The following is a 21,455-nucleotide window of genomic DNA, read 5'->3' as shown; positions in this document are numbered from 1 at the left end:
TAAATGCTATCCGTAACAAATCATCATTGGTAACAAGATAGAGATACGATCTACTTGCATGAATTCCACTTTCCGAAAAATGAAAGTCGCACGCACAAGTCATCTTTTTTTAGTTTCAACTACTTCTATTTTAGAGTATAAACCACCACCTTACTTGTAGATCTGCTGTATATTTTAAAAGATTATACAATTGTAATTCATATTGGGTAATCTGATATCGCAACATGGCACGATTTATACATGCACAGATTTAGAGATAATCCGAAAATAACATGATGAGTGTTCGTCAGTGGTGATGACAATTAGTTCAGTGTAAGAGGAATATTTTCTAATCTCTTTAACTTGGTGTAGCAGGTGAGAAACATTATCAACTCTTCCTTCTTCTGCAGTAAATATCCCTCAGACATCATCAATACCTTTAGCTTTGGAGACTTTCTGATATTGCACAGTCGTTTCACAAAGTCTGCGGTTCTGTCGGATATGCTGTCAATCCACAACTCTTCCAAGTTGGGAGCGCACTCAAGAAGCTTTATGAGACACTTCTGGCTCACTTTGCCACCCAGACGAACGTGATCTAAATTTAAGAGATATGTCTCTGAATATTTGTCCTCTTGTGATTCCCACATGAAAGTATTGTAAAAAAGTGTCAAGTTTTGTAGACAAGGCAACTGCAATACGTCATGAAGATTGAAAGGAATTCCAGACAGTCTATTACCTAACGTAAGCACTGTCAATCTCTCTCTTATCTCTGGTGCCAGCTTAGCAATATCCTTACTCAGGTAAGGTATGTCGTAACTCTCCAGGGTGTCAAGCATCGTGAAACAATTAAGCTTTGAAATGGGAACTAAAGATGTGTAACCTCCAGTTAACCCATATAACCGAAGGAAACGCAGATTGGGACACATTCTTCTCACCAAATCGTACATCTGATCATCCATGGTCAAAGTGAAGATGCATGCCAGATTGAATGTGGGTAGTTGAATGTTTTTCATCTTGTCCTCTATCAACGTTTTACCAAGCATCCGGAAGAAATGTGCCAAATCGACATGCTTATCAAATTCTTCCAAATTCTGAACCAATTCCAACACCATCAAAAGTCCTCTGAACTTGTCTTCATCCACAGTTAATATCCCAATCTCCAACACTTTCAGTGTGTCGCACAGCGGGCTTTTCTGTCGCGTGTACCATTCCACAGATGCACCACAAGGTATAAGATCCTGCAGAGGAAGACAAATGTTTGGAAATGGCCACAATGAGCTGTTCCAGTTTTCACTCAAGCAGTCTTGCTTTACATCACGTTTCACAATATTCTGCGTCAGGAACGTGAGTCCCTTGTGTGATACACTCGTGTAAGGAAGAACCAGCTTCTGCAGACGTTTGCAATTCTCACCAATCAATTTCAGTGCGGAATCGTTGCCGAACTTTGGAAGGGTCAAGGTACTGAGTTTGGCAGCAGTGAACAACACCTTTGCTAAAAGATTTTCGTCTAACGGTTTGCATTCTTGCCGAAAACAGAACAATATGAGAACTTGAAGATTGTTTCCTTGCTCGGACAGAAGCTTCAGCAGTGAATTCAAATGACATATTTCAATGTTGGAGAAACTCCTGAAATCTAACATGGAAACACCCGTCGAGAAGAACACCTCGGAATAGTAAAGCATACGAGGATAATGCTCTTGGTAATGTACTTCCTCCCACATGCACCTCCTGAGTATTTCATCCAAGAGAGAAGTTCGAACAGTTGCAGGTAGTTGGGAGAAATAGGTCCTCAGCTCTAGTTTGCTTCTCTCAAAGTTAGGCAACTTGTCGAAACCGTCTCTGCATGTCAGGGTGATCATTTTTATTAATTTCTTGTGAAGAACTTCTTGAAGTTGGGGTGTTTTAATATGGTTTGATCTGACTAAATATTCATCATGTTTGTCCCATTTATAACCGTTAATTTCGTAAATCTCCATCACAGAACATTCTGAAACAAATCACCAGATAAATAAACAATTGTCTCTTTCCAGTTCCTAATATGATCTTGAAAACTTTAACAATGAACATGTATGCATAGAATATGATCTGGGCTAATATTATTTTCCCCTGTATCCTTTATTATTTGAAGTAAAAATCTAATGTTTTCAGGGCTTACTACATAGCATTCGTACATGCTAAGCACTGATTCACATTCAGCTGTTAAAACTGGTCAGTGGGCCTCCCCGATGGCGCAGTGGTTGCGTCGTCGTCTTGTAATCAAGGGTCCGGGTTCGATACCCGGTGGAGTCACACAGTGGTTCGGATCCCACTTTAGACTGTACGTCCAGTCCCGATTAGCCTTTCTGTGCGTAAAGTGGACTTAAAGCAGAAAATCAATCAATCAATTAGAACATGTCAGCAATATTTTCAGTGAAAACAACCACTTGATTGCTATTTTACAAATAATATTAGTATGATGGTTCTGCTGTTTAAGAGGGTGCAAGCGCTTAAATTTAACATGTTTTTTTTCTTTTTTTTGCTTCTTGTTGAATATAACGTTCTAGGACAAAAATTTGATGTAAAACACGAAGTAGATGTGAACTTATTTTATGAAACTTTGAGTACATGACACATTTATGCAATTTCAGTTTGATAAATGTGCACAAATTGCATTATTTTTTTTCAATTTCCCATAAGGAAATACGTAAATAAGCGCAGAATGGTTTTGGGATTTGTTAGTAGCAAAAACGAAAATGGCCATTATGATGCATACTAACGTAATGCTCAATCCTTTCATGACCAATCTACACTATTGTCCAAAATTAAAGCAACAAACAGAAATCCTTTCCTCGTGTGATTTTTTTTGTTGATAAATTTGCCAGGTTTAACCTGTTGCTATCGTGATTTTTTTGTTGATAAATCCTGGCAGGGTTGCCCACAGGGGGGGTTTATGGCGCAGGTTGCGCCATCGAGATTTTTTGGGGGTGATATAAATTAAACATTTATATCTTTTCCAAAATATATGTAAAAATTTTACACCTTAAATGCACCATATATAATCTATTAGATGAAGATATGGAAGTGTTTAGGGTATTATAGAAGGAAGGAAGGAGGTATCAAACTCATATATATCAGGCCTTAATTGACACGTGGGTTCTGAGGGGAATTCTGAATTAAACTTGGGGGGGGACAGTATCCAACTCTAGGTCTTAGATTATGGCGAGTACTTTAGGGTTGGCCGCGGTGGCTCAGTCGGTAACGCGTCTGACTACCATGCTAAAGGTCCCGGGTTCGATCCCCGGCCGGTTCAAATCCGGGAACTTTTCTAACGATGGAAGCGGCCCCGGCGTCCACCCAGCGTCGAATAACATGGGTACCTGGGGGAAACCCCGGGGGGTAATGCTGATCACTAACGACCGGATCAAGAAAGTGTGGGGCGTTACCCCCACACCCCCTATACGCCTTCATGGCGTGGTGCTAAGCACAGGGGAGCACTTTACTTTTCTTCTTTACTTTAGTTAGAGTGGGATTGAAAATTAAATTGAGAGGTATCCAATTCTTTTGTATTACTATTGTCTTAGACTTGCAGAAATTCCGGTGTGGAGACTGAGAATTAATTTTTCGAAGGAGGCAATATGTACTCTTCAATATTAACAATAAGTCTAAAATTGTCAATGAAATTTTGGTGGTAGGATTGAGTATGAAATTGAAAGGGGGAGATAGAAAGCTCTTGATAAAGTTGTAACGAGTGCACTCACGGTCCCCGAAATGACGTGTCAATCATACCCCGGCACGGGGCCAAACGTCGTTATGCGTACGGGAAACCGGTCGTGACTCACGGTCCAGTTATCAAGTTCGGTACTGAGACGGTCGTTTATTGTCATACTATTGCGAGGCGGAGATTAATACCTTGAAAAGTTACACTGTTTTGTTTACCTATGATATGTAGATTCGAACAATCATAAAACACTAATAGCATAATATCTGGTATTTGAAAACGTCAAATAACAACACTGACGAACGGTAAAAAGTAAATATATATTGTAACAACAAAAAAATATTGCAATCAACAACTGTTTACAAAGCCTCCTCACTCTCACAACATTCACTCTATCTCTCTTTCACACACATGAGGTATTTTTACATGTGAAGTATGGATACAAATCATGGATCTCATTAACATATCATTCCTTTTAATTTCTAAACCTTTATGTGAATTTAGGGCATTTGTCTGCCAGCTCCTGTGCTCTTTTAAATTAACTTAAGTGCCAGCCCTCGGAAAGCGGTTAACTAAGACAATGGGTCGGCGTGGTTAAATCTTTCGTTCGAATGAACGTACGAGTCGTAAGCACGACATTATACAAGTTTCTCGGACGGGGGTATTACACATAAGCCTCTCTCGTCCAATGAGAACAACTACACAATTACATAGGGATGCAAAAACTTAATTGGCTCCAGCTGCCGGAATACACAAATCAATCGTCGGCGCGAGCAAAAATTACCTTAAAAACCACTATGCAACAAATAATACTATTTCACGCACACGACCTTGCAATAAAAACAACTACGCTTTCCACAATTAAAAGGACTCATCAGTCAAGTATTGACAAATTAAATGGCGCGACGGGGCGGTCGGTTACACAAGAAATGGAGCACACTTTGACAATTTATACTAAATATTAAAGAAATGAAATGGAGCTTCTAACCCTGAATGCAGACAATTAAATTAGAACATCTGAACATGAAATTACCCTTTTTTATAACAATACCAAAACAATTTTTAGACGCGGAAGTTAGGTTTGGGTTTTCCTGAGTAACTTTGCAAATAAGCGAGACTTCGGCGTTAACTGTACGGTGTTGATACTAACGACGCACGTTTACATGTACATGAGACCCTCTGAAGTATACTGTACCAGACTCTGCTACATGGCGTGGTCATTCATCTCTCCTGGACGCGGGACTTGTACACGGTTCCTTTGTGGCGAAATTGTCCTCCGAGGTCGATCGCGACGAAGAATAATTGCGACGATCTGGTGTACTTGCACCTCCTTGGTACTTCGGGTGTTCCTCTTGCCACTAGCGTCGGATGTACGTGGTCACGCGCCGGTCAGGAATCTCTCTGGTGACGGGCTTCGATTCGGCGTCGTTCTGGAAGCGTCGTTCTGGAGTCGTCCTTCAATCTCTCCCTCTGGCTTCGATCGGCGTCGTTCTGGAGTCGTCCTTCAATCTCTCTCTCTGGTGACGGGCTTCGATCGGCGTCGTTCTGAAGACGTCCTTCGGGCTTTGGGCAGTGGTTGGCTTTGATGTCGTCTTTGGCGTTGGCTGACTGGCTTCATCGGAAGATGGCGATGCATCGTTGCGGGGTCAGGGAAGTCGACAGACTCCCTTCTCAATCTCCTTTAGCCGCCCATGATTATGTAGTTAACGCTTGGCAAAAAACAAATCACCGCGTAATCTTCACCAAAATAAGGCGCACACTGGTAACTCTCTATCTGCAACTCGCTCGCGGTACGTAAGGAAACAAAGTCCACGGACACAAAACAATAATCACGCGAGAGTGTAGCGCGGAGCTGCTCTCTCTATGAAATCCGGGTGAAAAACTGTGTCTGGAATCGGGGGTACCCTTGTTTATATGTCCCTTTCGAATTTGTCCGTTGGGATCCACGCTAAGGTGGCTTCGCTTCGCTTTCTCAGGGGATGGAAATGACCTCTGTCCATTGTCTTGAAAGGCGCGGTCGGCGACGCGTCCTGGATCCTTGCAGGCTTGAGCTCCAGCTGGTTTTCCTGGTCATCCGTGAACATGGGTTCGAACGCCTGCTGCGACTCAAGCCCGGTCTCGACGAAAACAATCTTTCCTTATCTCCGTGCTGGTGAAAATATGTCATGTTCTAAGCGGCGGCTGTCACTCAGGAAAGACCCGGCTCCAACTCCCGACGTCTGGCTCGGATACAAGATTATCCACAAAATAAAATACCCCACACTTTTATATTTGAACATAAAATGAATCAATAAACAAAAAATAATTTATATCGAACTGCGTTTCACATGTCACTAGATACCGTGACAAAGTGTTAAATCTTAGATTGTCAAGGGATTTCTGTAGTGGAGAGAGAGTTCGAAGATTGCATTTTGGAGACTGTATTTAGCGACAAGGCATCCACACGATTTCGACCCCGAATGTGTCAAAGGAAAAGCTGGAAAAGAAAAAGACTAAATATCTCTGAATCTTAAGAAAGTATTGACACCCCATTAAATTAATATTCTTCAAAGAATGCAAAGAAATGGATGTAAAAAATAGTTTCTTCCTACGATGTGTGTTTGGCGCTTTAATGAGATGAATATGAATTTTTTATACTATAGCTGCATTACAAGACATGCAATATTCTCGATTGATTGATTGATTGATTTAGTGTTTTAAGTCCACTTTATGCACTCTGAGGCTAATCGGGACCGAACTTACAGTATAAAGTGTGATCCACGCGATATTCTCGATTATCATGAACGATTTTAGGGGTGGTCTTGAGTGACGGCACCCCTGTTTAGGGAGGAGGGGCAGATCAATTATAATGTTCAGTAAAGCTAAGAAAAAAGTTACTTTCAGTAGACACGCTGTCGTAATTAAGTATTTTGTGGGGATTACGATATGCTTCAAGGGCGCGAGTGATATGATTTGGGGGAAACACATGACATGATTTTGGGGGGGATGCGCCATTAGTCTTGCTGGGGATGGGCACCCCTGAATCCTGGCACATTAAGGTTAGTTTATTGTCTATGACATCATAAATATTACTATCACCTGATCGTATTATGTGGTCAAATGGACACACGGAAAAGAATATCAGTTTGTTGCTTTAATTTTGGACATTAGTATAGAAAGAGCTTTTCTTTCAAACAAAAGTCACTTGCACAGCCCAAAATGATTGTTTAAGAAACCTATGCATTATCAACGGCAAAAGGTACTGTCGCGGCAGGAGCGTCTTATCCAGCATAGCTCGCCATTTGGCCACTAGATGCCTCTGTTGAAAATTTACCCCAGGCTGACGGCGAGGTCTAGTTCGCGCGGGTGTTTGAATGCTCTGCATAGCTGAGTTCCGTCCCCTCGTCGGCAAAGGTCCCTTAGCTGTCGGTGCTTGAATTATTGCCTCTTTCCCAGGCAAGAAACCAAGAAAGCAGGAAGACCATCCGTTTGTGTATGTTTGGGTGTAGAGTTGGTGTTTTAAGTCCACTTTATGCACTGTAAGGCTAATCGGGACTGGACCTACAGTTTAAAGTGGGATCCGAACCACTTGTGCCTCCACCGGGTATCGAACCCGGGACCCCTTGATTACAAGGCAATGACGCTACCACTGCGCCATGGGGGAGGCCCATTTGGGTGTAGAGAAGCAGGGCATATTTACCTTGAATTTGAATCGGTGACACGTTATATCGACCCCTACAGCCAAGGACGTATTTTGAAAGACTTATTGAGTTTAAATATTAAATAATGAAAATAATTCAATAATATAATAACTAAACTTAAATAATGAAAATATACTTATTTAATCGATGGTTACTTATTTCCGCCGAACTTATTGAAAGGCAAGGATTATATTGGGATCATACGACTTTGAATGACAGTACCAAAGAAGATTTATGCAAGATTTACTACTACTTATGACAACATGCATAAAATATATCAGGAATTTTTCTTTTCGTCCGTTGAATCTAACTGAAAGCTCAATTAAATGTTTCTCGCGAATACGTTTTAAATAGTCACCAGCCGAATTCATTTCTTACTTTGCTTCTGTCAAGTGTAAATCGTTTACAAATTATTGAAATTACACTAGCGACACTACATTACGGTAGCCTCGCTGGTCGAGAACCGAGAAACAAGGACGTTGATTTCAACCGTCAATATCCCTCCACTTAACTTTCAAGAGTGAGCATTCAAAATGTTTACATTCGTTTCTTTGAGGAACAGTTGATTATATTCGAGCACTATTACTTGATCTCACGCGGCTTCCTTTGCAGTCTGCCATATAGATTTACACTCCGATTAAACTACAGGAGTGAAAATTGGGTTATGATATAAGAAGCTATTTAAACGCCAGAAACTCCATTCTATCTTATTTCTTCAAATAAGCAAGTAAAAACACTTGACATGTTATTTTAGTTTGATATTATCAGATTATTGTCCCGCACCGTGACCGTGAGGTCTGTGTGACTCGAGTCTCCTGGGGGAACTTTTCTCCTGAGATTTCGGCCTGTGTATGAGAGCGGTGGTCACCTACCATCATGAGGAATTGAGGATCTACGAATGAGTAGCGTAACAAGTCACCCCGTAACTGATTGGATGATCGCCCATCTATGCTGATGCATGTGGGATTGAGGATGGCAGTCGGTACTCACGGGCTGTTACGCCACAGGTTGTTGTTATTCTTTTTGTTGTTGTTGTTATTATTATCATCGTAACAATATTAAGGATTTTTAATCGATGGTGTTTGTCACTTCTGCCCCTTCAGTGTCTCCTCCCTGGACTTCCGGCCGCTAGGAGTAGCAAATCCCTCCTTCCCCCTGACCACTGTGCAGTAGTTTTCATTCAGGAAAACTATCCAGCCACGGTGTACTTTCAATTATTTATCCATAATTCCTCGTTGTTACATTTAACTGATAATCTCTACCTCCTTCTTTACTCTCAATTGATAATTCCAACCTCAACAAGAAAATTCAACATAATTATAGTAGCCACTGTAATCAACCAAATTTATTCAATCAAAACTTTAGTGGTGAAGGTTCTGTATCGAGGGGAGCCTGCCACAATGGCCACTCTTCTCGCTCCATGCAAGGGTCAGCCAGCAAGCAGTGTGAGTGAATTGCTTTGCCAGTGGAGAAATCTGGAAGGTCCTCTGGCCTCTGGTTTAGGTCACAGCTGAGAAGAATTCCTAGTTCCCTCATATGTCGCTAGGTGTGTCTGTATCGCGTCAAGGCAGGAAAACTGTTTTCATGCCAAACTCCAGGCCACTCTTAATCAAAGTATCTTATTAGTTATATGAACATTTATGTTTAAATATTGTTTTATTAGAGATGGGTGTGCCTTTTTTTCAATATTTCCTGTCTTTCTCCTGGCTAGTATTAATTTCTATTTCTCTATATGATCTCTCTCTCTCTCTCTCTCTCTCTCTCTCTTTCTCTCTCTATGTCTGTGTGTGTGTGTGTGTGTGTGAGAGAGAGAGAGAGAGAGAAAGAGAGAGAGTTTGGCTTCTTAAATACTCTTCCATTCTCTCATTCCCTACGGTTTCACTCAAATCCCTTCCTTTCCCTCTTCTTTAGGACATTTCATAATTGAGTGTAAAAATTATGTCAGTACTATTTACTTAAAGATTATGACCCCCCTTTAGCAAATTTCTTCGAGTGCCAATGACTGTACGCACTACACGCTTCCACCACCAAAGTGTAACATCTACCTCTACTTCGTAAATATACTTACAAGTAATACGTATGATTTTTAGAGGCCTGAACTGCAACAACAAATCGTACAATAACCACGGCAATCTCTTCTAACGTCATTCATTTTTTTTAGATGCAATAATGAGCAACAATGGGAATATATCGCTGAAAACAATTTACTGCTTTGTACTGTACTCGAAGGAATAACCTTAAGATTGGATTACAAGTTAAGAGATGGACGAGTTTCACAAGAGAAGTCCATGACTCAATGGAAATAACCGATATAGAAATCATCTTCAGATTCTGCATCCTCTCGATCCTCTACCTTAATTAATAGAATGATTTATTGGGTTTCGCCTACCTAAGAGATATCTGCTTTTAAACTTAAACATAAATACTTCAGAATCACGTAGATGCGTTGCAGATATGAAATTACTACATAAGATCATTAATGGAAACCTAAGATGTAGCATCCCACTCCACGAACTCTCCCTCAGAGTGCCCAGACATAAAACACGGAGCAAGGAAACTTTCCACACGGCACCTCCCAGACTATCACTCATGCAACGTTCATTATTCCATAGGCTACCGAACCAATTCAATATCATCTCAAACCAAGTAGATATTTTCAGTTCATATTCGTCTTTTATCACCAACTTAGAAAAAATGTACGTAACTAATGCATTGTGAAACTAATCTGTTTAGCTTAGTACTGTCTTGGCTTGCTTATGTTTATAGTTTGTTTATTTTATTTTATTTTATCTTGTTTCGTGTGTTCTCTTTAACACTAGGGTACTGTTTTACTGTTGTGTCTTTCCGGTTTAAAATGGCTTCTGCTGTACTGGAAATTGCAATAAATAAATAAATATCATCGCATGTCGCTTCGTTCCGAAATCTCTTTATCTGTTTATTCAGGATAGATAGCAACGCCGACCAACCTCCAAGGCGAAACTTTAAATTTCTTGCGTACAATGACGTTTTGGAGGCAAAGTTCATGTATCACTAGAGTACAGTTAGAATAGCAAATAAGGAAAGGGGGAACCCCCGAAGTAGCCCAACCTCCACCCGCATACATTCAGGGGTATGCGCTCACTGCCCTGGTGCCTTTAAAATTCACCAGGGCGTCATATCCGAGGAATGAATTTCGTCGATGAATTTCGGCCGCGTTGGCTCCTTCTGCGTAAAGGAATCGAATCACACCACGGACCTCACAACTGGCGGGAGCAGTAATACGAGCGTCCATGTTCGTCAGTTCCTACACAGACACTGTTGAAGCAAATTGACTGTGGTTGTGTGTGGAGTTCCATTATACATCTCTGCTGGCTACTGTGGTGATGTATTGCTTTTTACAAGCCAATCGGAAGTTGATTTCTGAATAGCCCTCGTATACTAGACCCGATGTTCGGGTAGCCAGAACAATTTATTGACTATTGTTAGTAGTTGAGTTGGTAGTGAGTAGGGGAAGCACGAAATGAGGGTATATCAGATTGATGGATGGTACAAAGAATGCGAGTTACCTGATGAAACAATTAAGAAAGTGTATCATCTTGAATAAAAATTTACAGTCACCAGGTCACAGTGTCGTCTTATTACTATATTTTTAAAATTATTGCTATCGTTCGCATATGAGTCATTCCATGCCAAATCAACACAGCCTTTGACCTGACCATCTCCGATTTTCATGAAATTTGGGGAATTGAAACTATGCATGGAACTTAGTAACTATGAAAATTTTTAGTTTCGTGCGTCTTGTAATTGTTAAATTATTCAAGGTCAAAGTTTGCAGAAATTGCCCTTTTTGAGCCCGCTTAGCTATACTAAATCTGCTGTAACTCCGCCCCTATTTTTCCTAGGAAGCTCAAATAAAGCTTAATGTACAGGGAATTGAACAAGCTTTCCAGTGATATATAACAAGCCTACCTTTGGATAAAAATATAATTTTGTCACGTGACCTTGACTTTTGACCTTGAATATCTCAAAACATGTCATCACCAAAAATCGTGAAAAAATATATTTGGTGCCTCATTCCATACTATAAAACATATCAAAAAATCATTCTGGGACTGCAATGGGATCAGAAGATACAAAATAATATGTGTAACTATGTGACTGATAAAAGCCCCATTACATGAACTATGAAGAGTCAAATGTCCCTTAACACCCCCTACAAAATGTAAAGGAGTTATCCTGGGTATAATTGGTCATGAAAGAAATAGGTTAGGCACAGGGAGATCCCTAGCCGTGTGTGTCAATCGCAGATCCAGCATATTGTTGACCGCCATATTGAATTCAACGCAAAAATTTAAAAGGAAAGGGGGTGATGTGATATATCAAATGAGGCTAGAATTTCACCAGAAATTAAGTGACGAAGGATTTTCCAACGTATATTTAACCAGCAAAAATTTATTACTGCATGCTTGTACCATTTTCTCCTTTTCGAGGTGTTAAAAACAAAGCATTGGAATGCTCCTAACGTTGTAGGAACTCACCGAGATCACGCTGACATCTTGGGAGAGAAAGAAGTATACGCACCATTGCATATGATTTTAATCAGCAACATTCACCAAATAGTTGAATATTGAAGAATATTGGGAAAAGTATCTCAAACAATTACGTGACACTTCCTTTGGAATGAAAAATTCTTCAGTGACGAGGCAAATTTTTATGTACACGGTGAAGTTAATAAAAATAATATGCAATACCTGTGATTTGCTCAGTCGAATGGTTGTTGCTGGTAAGCTAATTATGTGGTATAGTGTATGGAGAACTGGAATGGTTGGTCCATATTCAACAACGGAACCTTAAATGGTGAGGGCTTCTTGGATTTGTTAATTGAACAGGTTTTTTCATCCTTGGTTACGGGATATGGCACTTCTCGAGAGTTTTGAAACAGGACAGAGTGTGACCACACTATGTAGACATTTTCGCAATTTCTTCATGGTAATTTTCTAGGTAGATTGATGGGCACACGGGGCTCTATTAAAAGGCCTGCACATTCCCCAGATCTAACATCTTAGGAGGACTTTTACCTTCAGAAACATTTGAAGAGAATGGTGCATGCACTAAAAGTCCCTGATATTGACCATCTGAGAGAGGAAATAGTTGCTGCTTGCGATGTTGTTGCACCTGCTACATTGCCAAATGTTCTGTGCGAGTGTGAGAGACGTCAACGAGTGTGCTCACAGGAACATTGACAACATTGTAATGTGCATATATCGTAAGTGAAAGATATGTGTATAACTTTTTGCTGGCTAAAGATACGTTGGAAAATCCTTCGTCACTTAATTTCTGGTGAAATTCTAGCCTCATTTGATATATCACATCACCCCCTTTCCTTTTAAATTTTTGCGTTGAATTTAATATGGCGGTCAACAATACGCTGGATCTGCGATTGACACACACGGCTAGGGATCTCCCTGTGCCTAACCTATTTCTTTCATGACCAATTATACCCAGGATAACTCCTTCACATTTTGTAGGGAGTGTTAAGGGACATTTGACTCTTCATAGTTCATGTAATGGGGCTTTTATCAGTCACATAGTTACACATATTATTTTGTATCTTCTGATCCCATTGCAGTCCCAGAATGATTTTTTGATATGTTTTATAGTATGGAATGAGGCACCAAATATATTTTTTTCACGATTTTTGGTGATGACATGTTTTGAGATATTCATGGTCAAAAGTCAAGTCACGTGACAAAATTATATTTTTATCCAAAGGTAGGCTTGTTATATATCACTGGAAAGCTTGTTCAATCCCCTGTACAATAAGCTTTATTTGAGCTTCCTAGGAAAAATAGGGGCGGAGTTACAGCAGATTTAGTATAGCTAAGCGGGCTCAAAAAGGGCAATTTCTGCAAACTTTGACCTTGAATAATTTAACAATTACAAGACGCACGAAACTAAAAATGTTCATAGTTACTAAGTTCTATGCATAGTTTCAACTCCCCAAATTTCATGAAAATCGGAGATGGTCAGGTTAAAAATTGCACATATCTGTGTTGATTTGGCATGGAATGACTCATATGTTCAGTTTAAATTATTTGCAAACGGAAGAATTCAGACATTGTTAAGTTCTACTGAGAGAGAACTACTACCAAAAAATCACAAGGTACATGATTAGATTCGAATACATCAATCAACATCCAACTTTTTACAGTGTTGGCTACTGACTACTGTACTCATATATCCTGGTAAAACTTATTTTATGTCACCAGGGACAAAAAGAAGCTACAACCCCCTCTCTGTGAAGGAGTCCAAACTTGTACAACAAAAATCGGCAATGGACATTATAAGAGTTACAGGTAATATAAAAAGTAATAATAATCCTCACCGTCTCGTGGAAAGGATTTAATCTGCTACTGTGAAAAATCCATAAAATAAATTCCAAAGAAAATGCACATATAACATAGCTTATTCTATAGTAAACCAGAATTCGAAAAGATATCCACTAGGTAAAAGGTTACATAAAACATTTCCTCTTTCACGGGACTGACTCGCATCAATACAGTAAATAGTCAAAACTCGAGGCTGTGGAGAGTTTCATAATAACTCTTTCACGGGAATTAATAATTTCAAACCTCTGAGCTACTTCATTAAAACTAATGCATACCGAGCCGATCAACTCTCTCGTTAGAAAAATATAAATAGCTTACCTCATTTGTAACGCCTACAGCAGCAGAAGTTAGCATGTAAACACTAGAAGCAGAATAAATACACCATAGAGGGATGGCCGGCAGAGGAAAGTTTTAAATCTCCATATATATTAGATAATATATACAGTATATCATATCCATGAAGATGACAATTAGGACGAATAAGATTTGCACTCATAGATAACGACAAGATACGCGTTGCACAGATCAACACCAGAAGAAGCAAGCTTGCAACACTTGAAACAATCAATTACTGCAAAGAGCAATACATTGACATAATTCTCATGCAAGAACCATACACATCCAAAAACAAAATTCCCTACATTCCACTCAACGTTCACACAATTCAGGACCGCAATCAAACCATGGCAGCAATAATTAACCTAAACAGAAATATAACAATCACCAAAATAGCACAATTTTGTGACACACACATAAATTGCGCTCAAATATCTTCCGAGCATGGTTCTTGGATCCTAATAAATAGTTATTTTCAATTCAGCCATGACATAGACCCATATTTGGAAAAAATCGATCTGATCTGCAATGCGTACAAAAACTACAAGATCATAATCACAGCTGACACGAAGTCCTCCTCTCCGTGGTGGTACAGCCAAGAAACCGACACCAAGGGGGTAGCCATGGAGGAATTCATTTCTGAGCACAACCTACAAGTCGAAAATCAGCCAGATAATCCCCCCACCTACAGGGGAAGAGCGGGCGCCTCAAGCAACATTGATCTAACACTCACGAATGCAAGGGCCTTGGGCGATGTCCAAAACTGGAAAGTTATAGATCTCGCCACAACAAGCGACCACAACTTAATACTATTCGACTTAATCTACAGGCAACATCAGCTTGAACAGACAAACCAGGAGAACATATTGAACTGGAGAAAAATCGATCATCAAAAATTCCTAGAAAAGCTCATTATCCCTGAACAATTGGACCAACAAAAATCACTCAACACGCTCGCACAGGAACTCTCTGCAAACATCAGACAAGCAATTGAAAATTCATCACCCAGAAATAACCAAAGGAAAATGAAGAGGAAGCCATGGCCAAAGAAATTAACCAACCTTAAGAAACAAATGCAAAAAGCCAGGAAACTATATCAAAAATCCATCATCGCACAATACAAAAATGCCAACCTCCAGATTTACCGTGCCAAAAAAAAGCAATACGAAACCGAACTACTAAATTATAAGACACAACAATGGAATATCTTCATCGAAAAACGTCTGGAATTAAATAAATGGGGCACCCCGTATAAAATCGCTACCGGCAAAATAAAAAAACCGCAAACCATTTCCACCTTAATTAATGACGAGAACAACACGAATATGACAAAGGACTTGGAAGAAACCATCAACTTCTTAATGAAGAATCTCATACCAGACGACAAACCTGAAAACGACAGCGAGGAAAATAAGGATACAAGAAAAATCTATCACCAGCCATATCCAGAATCACCAATATTACCTTTCACTACCCAGGAAGTAGAAAACGAAATAAGCAGCATGAAAATGAAGAAGTCCCCGGGACCAGACGGAATTCCTGTGGAAATAATACAAGAAATCACCCCAGTACTTACGCCTTACATTACTCAACTATTTAATGAGTGCCTTCTTCAGAAGATATTCCCAGAAACCTGGAAGGAAGCAAACTTAATAATCATCAAGAAACATCCAAATAAAGATGAAACCAGGGTCAATTCATACAGACCAATATGCCTTCTCAACGTTTTGGGAAAACTCTTCGAGAAACTTATCCTAAAAAGACTCAAAGAATTTCGCCTGCTCAAACCCATATCAGGGATACAGTTTGGGTTCACGAAAGGTAAATGCACTGACGATGCATTACGCCTGCTATCGTCTACAACACAAAACACTCCAAACAAGTACATGGTTGGAATCATGGTGGACATCGCCGGGGCATTTGACAACTTGTGGTGGCCCAGCCTTTTTCAAACACTTAAAAATATGAACTGCCCAGGTACACTCTTCCTACTTCTGAAAAGTTATTTCTCTAACAGAAAAATTAGCATCAAATATCCGGATCTACAAATGAGTAACATCACGTCAAAAGGTTGTCCTCAGGGTTCCATTCTGGGACCCAAGCTTTGGAATACTAACTTGGAGCCTGCGCTTATGAAACTACAAGACCATCCAGACATAGACCAGATCATAGCTTATGCGGATGACATTATCATGCTCACTTCCGGTAACTCAAGAAGGGAAATCGAAGATAAAGCATCCACTGCAATCAATATGCTATCCAATTGGTGTGATCATGCTAAACTCAAAATAGCTTCGGAAAAGACTCATTATATTATCCTTAAGGGGAAGTTACAAAGAAACCCTCAAATCAAACTCAGAGAAAGAAATTTAAAAAGAGTAAGAGAAGCTAAATACCTTGGCATTACTCTTCAAGAGAAGATGTTTTTTAACAGACACATAGCCCTGGCAACAACCCAGGCCGAAACAACTATAAACAGTCTAGCCACATTGAGTTCAGCAAACTACAACCTTCCACTATCACACATAAAAACATATCTCATTACCATATACAGGGTGTTTCTAAAGGTCGTTTACAACGCTTGGGAGGTGATTCCTCACACGATAACAAGCAAAAAGTGTGAGTTCCATTTTTACAACTGAGGCTTCGTTTCCGAGATAGGAGCCTCGCAAAAGGTGACAAAGTGAACGTCACACCTAACTGGGACGAATACTATCACAGATAGAGAGGCGGTTCCAAGGGAATCATAAAGGAATCGTATGTGCTCAGTCCGGAAGTCACTATGAAAAGTTCACTGAACGCATGCGCAATGGAGTCCTCAAAGGAATTGGGGATTTCCAGCAAGAACAATGCATGGAAAGGGTATGTAACGCAGCAAAAAGGACCGTGACAATGAGAAATGCGTTAAAGACAACACATCCCGACCTCAAACATCAAAACATGAGCACGGAACACAAAATCCGAAAAGTTGAGCATGGTTGCATACCCCAGTTACACGCGAGGAATGAACGAATCTTGTCATGTGCCATACGAGAGACACATTACTCCACCAGGAGGAGGGAAAGAAAAACACAATATCAGATGATTGCGACAACGTGTATTTTTACACGCGACAACTACGTAATATCCCCCCCTCCACACACACACAACAAACAACAAATGCTACAAAGTCTTAAGCACAGACAGTGCGTGTCACTGTACACCAACTGAAGATGTCACTTTCACCACACAAAGGGGGTGGGGAGCAATACCAAGAGTGTTCTCACTGGGATTTGCCGAGGGCGATAATCACAGCCGGTTTTGAAAATGTCTGCCGTTCACTTCTACGCAGAGGTGACGAATCAAGGATTGTCGAGTACGAGCAAACAAGCCAGGTGTGTCTGCTACCGTCGCGGCGGCGACGTTGATGAGAGCAACGAGGTCCTCAGCTGATGTGACAGGTGTGTCGTATACGAGGGTTTTCATTTCTCCCCAGAAGAAAAAATCGAGAGGGTTGAGATCTGGCGACCTCAGTGGTCAAGGCACAGGCTCATTCCCACCAATGAACCTATTGCGAAACACATCATGCAGGAAATGTACTACATTACGATCGAAATGAGCTGGTGCCCCATCGTGTTGGTACCACATTTCTTGCCGCAGTGCCAAAGGCACGGTCTCCAACAGTTCCGGCAGAACCTCACTAAGAAATGCATGATACGTGCGAAAATTCAGTCGAACAGGGAGAATGTATGGTCCAATTAAATGATCACGTACTATCCCACATCACACATTCACTGAAAACCTGTGCTGGTGATGTCGGTTGTCAAAGTCCCAGACATGACTGTTTCTACTATTGAAGACATCCATCCTGGTGAAAATGGCTTCATCTGTCCACAATACGTTTGCCCCGAAGTGAGAGTTTGTGTCCAGCTGATGCAACAACCATTGGCAAAACTCCATACGAGGGCGAAAGTCACGAGGTAACCGTTCTTGTACTTTCTGCAGTTTAAAAGGGTGCATTCCTTCCTCTGACAACACTCGCCAAACATTCACATGAGACGTGTTTCGTGCCCGAGTGAGTGCCAGGATGTTCTGCGACCGCTGTTAACACATCTTCTGCAAACTGATGTGTGCGCACACTTCGGGGTCTTCCAACTTCTTGCCGCGGTGGTAACACTTACCCTGTTTCACGCAGTTGACAGCCCACTACCTGAAAGAAGGCGTGAGACGGTAAACGTCTATGTGGAAAGCGTTCTCCATAAATACGCCTTGCCTCACGGCTATTACCACGTGCCTCCCCATACATGAGATGCATGTCTGCTAGCTGCTGGGTCGTATACGCAGCCATCTGTGTAATATGGAGCTGGAACTGCAAAGTATCGTTTTTGTTTAACACTGGCACACTGCACAAATTGGCCGTATCACTGTACGAACACCACAGGCCAAATGTTGCGATACTTGACTTGCCCACTCTACCACGTCAACTTCTTTCAATACAACATACTAGTACTCTTCAATGCGTATGACAACCTAGAGCGAACTGCTGACATCTTCAGTTGGTGTACAGTGACACGCACTGTCTGTGCGTAAGACATTGTAGCATTTGTTGTTTGTTGTGTGTGTGTGGAGGGGGTATTACGTAGTTGTCGCGTGTAAAAATACACGTTGTCGCAATCATCTGATATTGTGTTTTTCTTTCCCTCCTCCTGGTGGAGTAATGTGTCTCTCGTATGGCACATGACAAGATTCGTTCATTCCTCGCGTGTAACTGGGGTATGCAACCATGCTCAACTTTTCGGATTTTGTGTTCCGTGCTCATGTTTTGATGTTTGAGGTCGGGATGTGTTGTCTTTAACGCATTTCTCATTGTCACGGTCCTTTTTGCTGCGTTACATACCCTTTCCATGCATTGTTCTTGCTGGAAATCCCCAATTCCTTTGAGGACTCCATTGCGCATGCGTTCAGTGAACTTTTCATAGTGACTTCCGGACTGAGCACATACGATTCCTTTATGATTCCCTTCGAACCGCCTCTCTATCTGTGATAGTATTCGTCCCAGTTAGGTGTGACGTTCACTTTGTCACCTTTTGCGAGGCTCCTATCTCGGAAACGAAGCCTCAGTTGTAAAAATGGAACTCACACTTTTTGCTTGTTATCGTGTGAGGAATCACCTCCCAAGCGTTGTAAACGACCTTTAGAAACACCCTGTATAATTCTATTATTTCCTATGGCTCGCCCCTGTGGGCCATGGAAACCAGTAAACAGTACATTAAAAACAGATTGAGATCTTCACAACGCAAAGTGATACTTCGCCTAACGGGTGCATTCAGAACAATCTCAACCCTGGCTCTTCTCATGATTGCGGGCCTACAGCCTATTGAAATCGTTATTAAAACTAGAGCATCAAAGTATTACTTTAGAAATGGACAAGAAGACGAAATCTATAAACTAATTGGAATACGCCCTGCCACGGTACCAGAAATTTACAACCACTTGTTTAGCGTCTGGCAACAGGAATGGACACAAGCTACGCAAGGAAGGAGACTTCACAGCTTCCTTCCAAACATAAAAGAACGACTTTCGATGGACCATTTCCATCCCACGAGAGGTCTCGTACATTTCCTAACGGGACACGGTCCCTACGGTCAACACCTAAATAAGCACAACCTCAGACAGACTGATAAATGCCTGAAATGTAAAACCGAGACGGACACACCGGAACATAAAGCCTTCTTTTGCCAGACATCAAACAAACAAATCGAAGATTTAAGACAAAAGCTACCAAACTTCAACACGTACCAGTTAATAAGAAATCCCAAGCACTTTACGTCACTAAACGACTTAACAAACCTGGTGTCGAAAGAGGAACATTCCCTCTTCAAATCCGGCATCACTCACCTCCCCATTCAACCCCTACCTCCGGAATGTAATATACCCCCCAGAAGATCACAAAGAATCCACCTTCGACAAACTCAACAACAGGACATCCCTCCTTAGGACTAAGATCACCAAGAGGATAATGAAGCAGAACCTCCCACAGGAACATCAAGAAGGAGACACTAATACAGAAGACAGTGATACGCCAAAACGAAAAAAGGTTACGTCTCCCCGGAGAAAGGCAAAGGATAACACTGCAAGGACTCGACCTAGGAACCAACCGAATTTAACCAAGATTCTTCTTTTTCGTTTCTTTCTTAAATTGTAATCTTACACCCCCTTCTTTATTCTCGTTACTAAACACACTGCAAACTTCTCTCACTGATTCTTGACAATTCTCTATATTTCCACTACCGAACGTACTAATGTACCCGATACTTCCCAGGAAATCCCTCCCTACTTCTTCCCTTCCTGATGATGTCCCGGGTACCAACCGTCGTACCGATGTTCATCCCAGTCCGACCAACTCTTGCTGGTCTCCCGCAAGTCTCCTTGCATCAGGTACCACTCGTTCTTTCATATCTCTTCCTACTATTAATACGTACATCTCAAAGCCAATAATACTCTCACTATCTCAAACATAACATACTAGAACATAGACCCTGCTTAACATTCATAGAATCGTGTTAATGTCCATTCCTCATCTCATCCATCAACACTAATGCACACGACACACAATAAAACTTATCCTAAGAAAACATTACCCACCCAATTACACACTTATGTAATTTCGTATCTGTGATCATAAATAATATTAATGTTAAACACTAACACTTATTTACTTCCTACTATTTCTAACCTTTATCTTAATCTTCTTACCTTGTAGAATGATGTGAAAGCAACTTTGTTCAGGAAAACCGAACAAATTTGGTTCTTCACACTGGGACATTCTTGCCAATGTCACAGTGAATTTTTGTAATTAAAAAAATAATGGAAATCAAGGATGAATCAAAGAAAAGCGGGGGAATCCGTAAAAAATTCACGGAACTGACGCCCTGGGTTAATTTTCAGGTACCAGGGCATAAGCACATACCTCCGAAAGTAGCTTGACTACTTTTATCCGTATACATAAAAAAAAAAAATAATAATCGTTCTATGTAACCATATCTTGTATACTGTTTAGGAAATAAAATTCTTTGTATTATAAAAAAGATTTGCATCTCAAAAACTGAATTCACGCGCTCCATAATATCGCAAAGGTAAGAGTAACACAAACGTGCTAGTTTCAGATCCTTGGCTTCAGAAGAGTAGTGGTTTTGTACTGGCTTCTCCTTCACCAGTAGAAGATCCAAGCAGTCGTAAGATTTAGAGATCAAAGAGAAGATCTTATCATTCATGAGCTTAAACCGTTGTTGCAGTAAATAACAAACACCGTGAAATTGACAAAGGACGACGTCATGCAGAAATATCCCCAACTCATTGGAAAGTGTCGCAAACTTTGATAATCTATGTAACAGGCTACACAGATTGCGACAGAAA

At 40.7% G+C, this 21,455-nt stretch overlaps 1 protein-coding gene across 1 annotated transcript; it reads right to left on the bottom strand.

Moving 5' to 3' along the window:
* Positions 1–218: 218 nt before the first annotated feature.
* On the bottom strand, positions 219–1,938 carry LOC146001162 (uncharacterized). Its single transcript, XM_083138451.1, has one exon. It carries the CDS (start codon positions 1,836–1,838, stop codon positions 303–305), a length of 1,536 nt encoding a protein of 511 aa, XP_082994577.1. The 5' UTR covers positions 1,839–1,938; the 3' UTR covers positions 219–302.
* Positions 1,939–21,455: the final 19,517 nt, after the last annotated feature.

This window comes from Lepisma saccharinum, chromosome 17 (assembly GCF_977018435.1).
Source record: "Lepisma saccharinum chromosome 17, izLepSacc3.1, whole genome shotgun sequence".
In the NCBI taxonomy this organism is placed as follows: domain Eukaryota; kingdom Metazoa; phylum Arthropoda; class Insecta; order Zygentoma; family Lepismatidae; genus Lepisma; species Lepisma saccharinum.
Note: the sequence above shows the minus strand (reverse complement) of the source record. Positions and strands in the feature narration are given on the sequence as shown.